Source organism: Gymnogyps californianus, chromosome 29 (assembly GCF_018139145.2).
Source record: "Gymnogyps californianus isolate 813 chromosome 29, ASM1813914v2, whole genome shotgun sequence".
NCBI classification, from domain to species: domain Eukaryota; kingdom Metazoa; phylum Chordata; class Aves; order Accipitriformes; family Cathartidae; genus Gymnogyps; species Gymnogyps californianus.
In genome coordinates, this window is record NC_059499.1 from 55,236 (window position 1) to 64,020 (window position 8,785).

The window sequence follows — 8,785 nt, forward strand, 5'->3', positions numbered from 1 at the left end:
GGGCTGAGGCATCCAGGCCAGGAGGAGGAGGAGGAGGAGGAAGGAGGCCTTCATCAGGACAGCCTCCTGCCCAGGGCCAGGCTTGTGAGCCGGGGGAGGCGGGAGGGCCATATCTGCTACCGCCCCAGTGTCGCACCCCAGGGCCTGGGAGGGGGATGGGCCACCGGACGCCTGGGTTCCTGGAAGAGGCCCACGTGACTTCCCCATATGCTATTAGCAGCCCTTGTTGCTGGGCAGAGCTTTGCCGTGCCGGCCAGAACCCAAGGGTGCACCCTGACACCCAGCCCTAGCACCCTGAGAGGGGCCAGAGTGGGTGGGGGCAGCGGGGCCCGACCCACCGGAGGCCAGCATCCCTTCCCTGGGGGGACAGGATGAGACCCCAGGTGACTGGCCGGCCAGCCTGGTCACACCCCTTTCCACTGGGAGCCAGGGGGCTGAGGCCTGACAGGCTCATTACAGGAGTGCAGTGACACCCCCCCCACCACCCCCCGCCTGCCGAAACCGACAACCAAATACTTGTCATCTCAGCCCAAATGAGTCACCCGCCCCCATGCCTGGCAGCCTCCCCCAGCAGGGACAATCCCAGGGAGCTGGGGGGGGGGGGGGGGGGGCAGTCCCCAGCACCCACCTGTGGCCACCCTGATAACCCCGGGGCTGTTTCTCTGCGGGGCAGTGCTGCTCCAGGAAGCCCCTCTCCTCCCAAAGCCTCTCCTTTCAAGGACCTGTCCCGGGGGGGGGGGGGGGGGGGCAGGTCCTGTCCCTGCCCAGTCCCCCCGACTCAGTTCCCAGTGGCTCCTCATGGACCCAGCTCCACACTGCCCCCACCCCCAAGACACCGGTTCTGGGAGGGGATGCACCGCCCTGCCCCACAGATTGGGGGGGGGGGGGGGGCAGGAGGGCGGTGTTGTTCCCCCCCAGGGCAGGTTGTGAGGGGAAGAACTGTGCCAGCAAGATAGGGGGGCAGCCACCGAGCAGCCCCCTAACCTCCTGGAACCCCCAGGAAGAAAGGGACACATTTGGGGCAAAAACAGCCCAGGCTCCTGTCACAAGAAATAACATGAAATATTATCGAGCCGCCAACGCATGACTGGGGCCACCGAGACAGAAATGGGCAGGAATTCGGGGTTTTTTTGCTCGGCCAGGGGATTTTTTGCATTTGCATGTGCCCCCCCCCCCCCCCCCCCCCCCCCCCCCCCCCCCCCCCCCGCCCGACATCAATGCGAGCTTTTGAACACCCTCCCTGCCAGAGGCAGCAGGGCTGGATCCTGTGTCAGCCCCGTTTGGTGCAGAGGAGGCAGCAGGAGGGGAGGGTGCTGCTTTTCTAACACTTCCCCTCCCACCACGGGACAGCACCCAAAAGCCCAGCTGATGGTGAGAAATGCCCATCTGCCCTCTTTCCCAAGGGTCCCAGGCAAAGAGGGACCCCAAATCAGCCAGGCCGGGTGCCAAAGACAGCCCTAAGCTGCAACACCACCCCCACCCCACCGCACACCATCAGACACAGCGGCCGCTTTAATTCCCCCCACCCACCCTCTTATTTACACAAAACATTCAGAGAAGTCGAAGCCGGCTTCTGCGAAAAGCCCTTACTGGAGCGGAAGAGGAAGCCCCTGGTTTATCGGTGCTGAGCCAGGCGTTATCGGAGCGCTGCGGCTTCCAGGAAACGCCAGCAGCCCCGACCCCCTCCGAGCCCGCCAGCACCTTTGCATATTTCCATGGCAAAGGCCCAGCTTTGCATGAGGGCCCCGCCGCACCCCAGGGGACCGAACAGCCCGCAAATACACAGCATTTAAAAAAAAAAAAAAAAACAAAACAAGAAAAACCCCCACAAAAAAAAACATTTTGCAATATCTGCATAGCAGGGCTGAGCCGCCAGCTTGTTTTCAGTAGCGAGGGCCTCGCCAGCACTGCAGGAAGCTGTTGCCTCTCCCCTGCCTCACGCCATCTGCAGTAAGGGCTGGCAGCCCACGAGGCTGGAGCCACCACCCCCTCAGGATGGGGATTTTCCAGCCAAGGCTCCCACAGCAGAGCTGGTCCTGGCGGGAGGAAGCTGTTCATCAAACCACTGCCCAAGCAAGGTCTGCACGTAATCGGGCTGCGCCCTCCAGCCCCAGGCAGGCTGCGCGCTCCCTCCATCCCCAGCCTGCAGGAATCGAAACTCGGGGGCCGCATGGCAGGGAGCAGTCTGGGGGAGCACGGTCCCCCTAAAGAGGCCTCCTCAGCAACTGCAACACCAGCGTGCTCTGCACAGGCAGAGGAGGGACAAGACTAATGCTAGACGACCAAAGCTAGAGTGAGTCTTGGAAAGGGCAAGGAGCACAGCCCACCCCCAGGCTCCAGGAACAGTCCCCTCTCCTCGGGGCTGCAGGCCCCCACCTCGCTGACGCAGAGGGTGACAAGCCCCAGCCACCCAGCGCAGGCACCCAGAGAGCCACAGTACGCTTCGCGGCACCGCAAGAAAAGCGGTTTCGGAGCGTGCAGGCACTGAGCACAACGCACCTCACGGACTTTCCCCACCCACGTACACAGTGAAGGAGAAGAGCATCTCAGCACGGAGCAGCGCTGGGGAGCCCCGATGGGTGACACAAAACACCCAGAGCAGTTTTCCACAGCCCGCAGAGGCTTTCTAATAAGCAAGAGGCTGTGGGGTGCCCCACAGGCAGCATCTGTGCTAACAGGCCCACATCAGCAAAGCAGAGCAGGAGTATTTAGCACATCAGCAACTCATTACAGGAAACGGCAAGTTTTATACTAGAGGATTGAGAACAAAAGACATTTATTAACAAAACTAAGTGCTTGTTCAGCAAACAAGCAGGCCTGACAATAGCACCATCTTTCAGCTCTCCATTTGGGTTTCCATCGGACATCACTCGGGCTGCAGGTCAAGCATCGTGGATGAGGATGTTCCTCGCTGTGCGGGACTTGGTCCCACAGGGCAGAGCTCCCCAACAACCAACCGATCCACAGTTGGAGGGCACAAGGCAGATGAGTGCTGCAAGCCCACCAAGAAGCAATGCTACCAGCTGGGGACCAGGGACCGAGCCCAGGGCCGGCACCGACGGACTTGCACAAGCTGCAGATCCGAGCCAACGAGTTTTATTCTGCTCCAGAACGTTTACATTCAAATATCAGCTTCGTTTGACTCATGGCTTAGAGGATCAAAATGAAGGGAAGACAAGGAAGCAATCGATACCAACTTCCACAGCTCCCCACGTGCTACAAGGGCTAGAATAACCAAAAAGATTAAAATGAACAGAAACATCAACTGTTGCCAGCAAGCTGTGGGCACAATGAGAGTCCACCAGGCCACTGATCCTTGTTACACTCCCTGGCAATGTTGCTCAAGTACATCAGAGAAAGGCTCACTTGGAGTCAAGGCAGAAGGGCTTCGCCACAAAAATGCTACTTCACATGAGGAATGAAGTACAGTGCACCCATAAGCAGTTCTACCACATTCAAAATCCCTCCTTTTTGTATCTTAGCTCTGTAAAAATGTACATATTCTACAGATTTATAGATATTTACAGGTTCTCTACAGCCTCCCCACCCCTTGTGGGGTTTTACATACAAATGCACTCCCTATTTTTAAACCGCCTGTGCGTGGTGAGTCGCATCAGTGTAGCCGAGATCAGCCAGACAGGCCAATGCAGCCGCGCCGCAGCTGGTTGTGGTTACCACCCCAAGCCCCACCTCACCCCCCCCCACCCCCCCTGCCTGCTCAGTGACCTGGCTGAAGCCCTGCTGGGAGGGAAGGGGCCATGCAGAGCTCCAGCACCCCAGGTTCTAGCAGTGGGTTGCACGCCTTGGCTGCTGGCATGGCTCTACCGATTCCGGAGGGCAGATGCGTGCAGAGCCGGCAGCGTCCAAAGGTCCGCTCACCAGCACACCTGGGGGCAGGCGCAGGCTCGCGCAAGACCCAGCATTCAATGCTTCTGCTCCAACAGAAAAGCCGCAAGTTTAGGCAGGACACCAGCAGCAGAAGATGCTATTTCCAGAAACCCACAACCCTGAAACATCTGCTCCACGCACAGCTGCTGTGCCAAGCCCAGGAGGCTTCAGTCCAGACAAGAGCTGTTGGTGCTCACTGGCTCGCTGCTAAGCAGATCGGTTCCCTCCTGGATAAAACTGAAGCAGTCCACATGAGCTTTCTGTCACCATCCTCTTGAAGGAAGCAGAGTATCAATTCTTCTACTTTCTGTTCCCCAAGCAATAAATCCTCATTGGTACCCACAATCTGACCAGATCACACCTTCCTTCTTAGGAAAGAATTGCTCAGAGGATGCCTAGATATTCTCCTTGGGTCACTCAAGTCCAGCTTCATAAGTACTCACAGGAGGAAGTGATCAGCTCGCCAGCCCCAAACAGAGCTGGTCCATCCAGACTTTTGTCCCTCTGCAGCATACCCTGGCTCACCGGATCATGTAGGCCAAGCTTGCTCCCAGTCCAGCCACACCTGCAAACGCCATCAGTACGTTTCTGATGCTGCCTTCTAGGTCCTCAACTCGAAAGAAGTCGACAAAGCCCTCCTAGGAGAAAGAAGGGAAAGTAATTTCCCTGCCAGCCACCCTTCTTTGGCAGGAAGGCATGGAAAGCCTTTTTCCCTGGCAGAGCGGGCTGGGGTACAGCCTGCCCAGCACATCCACCAAGTGCGCTCCCCCAGACTCATTACAGCCACAGCCCACCCCACAGAGGCAGCAATCAGGAGACAGCACCAAAGCAGCTGTGGAGCAGCTCCAAGCAAGCTCAGCGCAGCCGGGATTGACTCAGCTTTGGGAATGCTGCCCCCTCCGCACTGGGCGGGGGCACACTTTTAGGTCAAGACTGCTTCAGGCAGCTTGTTTAAGGAGCTCCTGAAACACCAGAAATCCGGCTACATGTTTCAGACTGTGGTTTTAACTGGATCAGTGAGTCATCTCTGTGCTTCGCTGACACACATGGTTGTCAGCGAGCAGGTCACAGAAATATGAAAATACTGGACTGTTCTGAAAAGTTCACAGTGTTCAGGACAGGCAGTGACTCACCCAGCCTCCCTGGCTCATTAGCCACTCGCGCTTAGATGAGACGAGCGCATCTGTGATGATCCCTGCCAGTGAGCTGATGCACTTCTCCTGGTTTATGCTTTTCAGGTGTTTTGCAACAAAGGCACCAAACGAGATGAGCGTCACCACTCGACCCCAGTTTGTTACTCCATCACTGAACATGTGGGCAGTCACTTCACAGACAGACTGTAGATCTTCCTCTTTCTGGATTTCCAGCTTCCGAAGCATTCCTGCAAGAGATGCTGGTTTAGAGGTAGGCACACACACAACCCTGAATACCCCGCAAGGCCACCAGTGAGACAATGCAGCCCCCACACTCTAGGTCCACAAGCTGTAAGAGTCACTGCCAAGCGTCAGTGATGGAGAGCAAGTACCTGCCTGCTTCTGCAGAGGGCTCTGCTGCTCACGCTCACCTGGGCCAGACAAAAAACAGCCCATAACCCATTTCTAGTTCCTTCCTCCCCACCTCGGGCACAGCTGCCGTCTCTGTGCACGTCACACTCCCCTATCTCACAAGGGCTTTAAAGCCCCACCACATCAGAACCACAGCACAAAAGTTGGTTTGCAGCCTGGTGCGAGCCCTGCCCCTCGAGCCGAAACGAAGGACAGTCACCTACAGCCGGGCAGATGTGTCGCCGTTTTATTAACGTGGTTTTAGTGACTGGAACAACAGAATTCCCCAGTTTGACCTGCAGTGCCCCCTCATGAATAAGCAAACAAGACAAGCCTTTATGAAACTGAAAGGCATTGCTTGTTGTTGCTCAAACTAACAGGAAGCCTTCCTGAAGCCAGTTCCTTTTCTGCACACATGAAGGTAACCGTCCCTACGGAAGCCTCAGATACCAACACCAGCTCGCATTGGTCTGAACATTCCTCCCAAGCGTGGCTAATTCAACGAGCAGGTCCATGAATTTGGCCAGGGTAACTGAACCCACAGTCTTTCACACCAGCACAGCTAAGGACATGAGGATGAAACTGAAGCCCCTTGTCTTAAAAAAAAAAAAAAAAACAAACCCAAAAAACTGGAAGATCCTCTTGCAAGAAGAAAAGTGTTTCACCACACACCCTCTCAGGACGAAATACAGACACTACCCTCCTGTGCCAGGCACCACCCTGATCTGGAATCAGACGCGGTGTGGCATGCCGAAAGCAGTCCCAGCACGAGCCCTGAGGCCAGGAGCTCAGCACCACCACCCCGACGGCTCAGGCTAGCCCCAAAACAGCTCATTTACGAGTTACACAAAGCCAGGTTAAAATGGTCAGTTCTCATTTCCAGTCCATTCCCAGGACACTCTACAGCAAGGACACCTGCTCATCCAAGCCCAGGCACTGGGGTTCAAGTTTCTATGGCTATTCTAGGATTCATCAGAAGTGGGTGAAATACAGTAAAACAGCTATAACCCGAGCACATTGTCCAGGAGAATTTCTCCCCCAGAAACCCTGTTCCACCCGAGCCAGGGGTGTGAGGAGTTTAGACTCCTGAGCTAACTAATCTTTAGACGCTTGGTATTATTTGCATATAGTCATGCTGAGCAAAGCAGGACGTGAGGAGGAACTGGGGCTAATCTGTAACTATATTATCTCCTCTGCACACGTTACTAGTGGTTTTTCCACCTCCCAATCGAACAAAGTTCAGTTTCATTTTTAATCACTTCTCAGCTGGTTTAACTCCCTCGAAACCAGGGCCACATCCCATCCGGTAAATGACCCGGCCGAGAGCTCAGGCGGCCCCCCCCCCCCCCCCTCCTTGCCTGGGGGCAGGGGGAGGGGTGGAGGGGGATGGCACAGAGGCCTTGCTCCAGCCCCAAGAGCCAGCTCCGGCTTAAGCCTCTCCCAGCCCCTGCCATGCAGCAGCCTGCAGCCCACCCACCTTGAGGGCCCACACACACGGCAGAGGGAGCAGACATGGGTGCAGGATCTCCCGGGGACCCACATCCCTCTGCCCCCCCTCTTCGCAGGGCAAGCCCCCAAAACCCGCCAGGACCCCACACTGGGAAGGGACGGGACCGGGGCCTGTAACTCGCCTCCAAAGGAGGGGAAGTGGGTCCCAGGCACCTCCGTGGCCTCACGCCCTCCCGCCCAGGCGGGCCCACAGCAGGGCCCGAGGCGCCCCCACCCACACACCGCCCGTTCCCCACCCCCCGCTCCCGCCGGGGAGGAGCCGGCCGCCACGCACCCTGGAAGGCGAGCTCGTGTTTCTGCATGACGCCGTCGCCGACCCTCCGCAGCGTCTCCAGCGCCTTCTCCATCACGGCATCGCCCGATCCGCCGGGCCGGCCGGGCCCGCCCAGCAGCCCCGGGAAAAGCTTCTTCGCGCCGGGCTGGGTCTCGCCCGCCGCCTCCCGCAGGTAGCGGCTGATGAGCTCCAGCGAGTCCTGCCGCAGCCCATCGGGCAGCTCCGGCGGCCCGGGCGGCGTGCCGGGCAGCGAGTCCCCCGCCGGGCCGCGCTCGGCCTCGGGCTCGCAGCCGTCCAGCTCCTCCTCGGGGCTCCACAGCGCGCCCGGCCGCGCCGCGGGGGGCAGCGCCGCGCGGGGGGCCGCGCCGCAGCCAATCAGCGCGCGGGGTACCTCAGGGCGACCGGCGGCGGCCCAGGCCCCCGCGGAGCCAATCAGGGCCCGGGGTACCTCAGCGGCGGCGGGCGCGCCGGGGGCTGCGGCGGGCGGCGGCGGCGGCGGGGCCGGGCCCCCCCTCGGTGAGGCGGACGCCAGGGCCGGGCCGCCGCCGCAGTAGAGGTTGAAGCCGATGACGGCGTTCCGCTTCACAGCAAACATGGCGTCTGCTGCGCACCGACAGCGAGCTGCGCGGGCGTCAGCGTCGCTGCCACTTATATGGCGGCGGTGACGCGAGCGCCGGGCGGGGCGGAGCGAGGCCACGCCGGTTCCGCTTCCGGCCCCGCTTCCGGCCCGCTTCCGGCCTGACCCTGCTGAGGGAACGGCGGCAGGGGGGCGCGGGTCACGCTTCGCCTGGCCGTGGGTTTTGGGGGTGAAAAAGGGCGAAAGAGTCGCCGCCTCCGCGGAGAGGCGTTCCCTCCCCGCCGGGCCTCGTCTGGGCCTTGCTGCGGCCCCACGGCACCGACGCCACGCCCCCCCCGCCCCAGGCCCTGCCAGGCCCCACACCGAGTACCGCCCCATCCCCATTCCCCCGCCCCGGTGCTGCCGGGCCCCGCTGCGGGCCCCCGGCCCTTCTTGGTCCCGTGCAACAGCCCCTCAGCAGTGCAGGGTACCTCTGTGCTGGTACCCCCCCCTCCCCAGCACCACCAGGCCCTGCTACAGGCTCCCCCAGCCCTACCAGGCCCTGCCACGGCCCCCCTAGCACCACAGGGTGCTGCAGTGCCCCAAGTCTCCCTGGCAAAGCTGGGCCCCACCGCGGCCCCCCCCAGCACAGAGCATGCAGTCCTCACAGCCGGCACCATTTTCTGAGGGGCCACATGTCCCTCCCCTGCCTCAGCCCCTGTTTTCTTTCTGTTATTTGCAAGGCAAAGCATCCCCCGGCAAGGCCATGAGTGTGCGGCCAGCAGGACTGAAGCCCTGGCACACGCAGGGAGCAAGGACGCCCTTGCTGGTGTAGACCAAAAGGGCTGCTTGGAAGCGGAGAGTGTGATGTGCTCTGGTGAGACCCCCCCTGGAGCCCTGCATCCAGCTCTGGTGTCCTCAGTACAGGCAAGACATGGACCTGTTGGAGCCGGTGCAGAGGAGGGCCACAAAAGTGATCAGAGGGATGGAACACCTCTGCTATGAGGAAAGGCT

General features: G+C 60.0%; 1 protein-coding gene across 1 annotated transcript; it reads right to left on the reverse strand.

The window, feature by feature from the left end:
• Positions 1-3,711: 3,711 nt before the first annotated feature.
• Positions 3,712-7,810, reverse strand: MCL1 (MCL1 apoptosis regulator, BCL2 family member). The gene is made up of 3 exons (XM_050912399.1): positions 7,216-7,810; positions 5,022-5,269; positions 3,712-4,526 (listed from the first exon to the last, which is right to left on the reverse strand). The coding sequence occupies exons 1-3, from the start codon at positions 7,808-7,810 to the stop codon at positions 4,410-4,412; spliced, it is 960 nt and encodes a 319-aa protein (XP_050768356.1). The 3' UTR covers positions 3,712-4,409.
• Positions 7,811-8,785: the final 975 nt, after the last annotated feature.

Bases quoted from the DNA above. Each gene is read 5' to 3' on its own strand.
- MCL1 (XM_050912399.1), bottom strand. From the start codon at position 7,810: ATGTTTGCTGTGAAGCGGAACGCCGTCATCGGCTTCAACCTCTACTGC. The intron at 5,270-7,215 runs GTGCGTGGCGGC...CATCTCTTGCAG, and splicing joins ACACGAGCTCGCCTTCCAGG to GAATGCTTCGGAAGCTGGAA. The intron at 4,527-5,021 runs GTGAGTCACTGC...TCTTTCTCCTAG, and splicing joins TAATGAGCCAGGGAGGCTGG to GAGGGCTTTGTCGACTTCTT.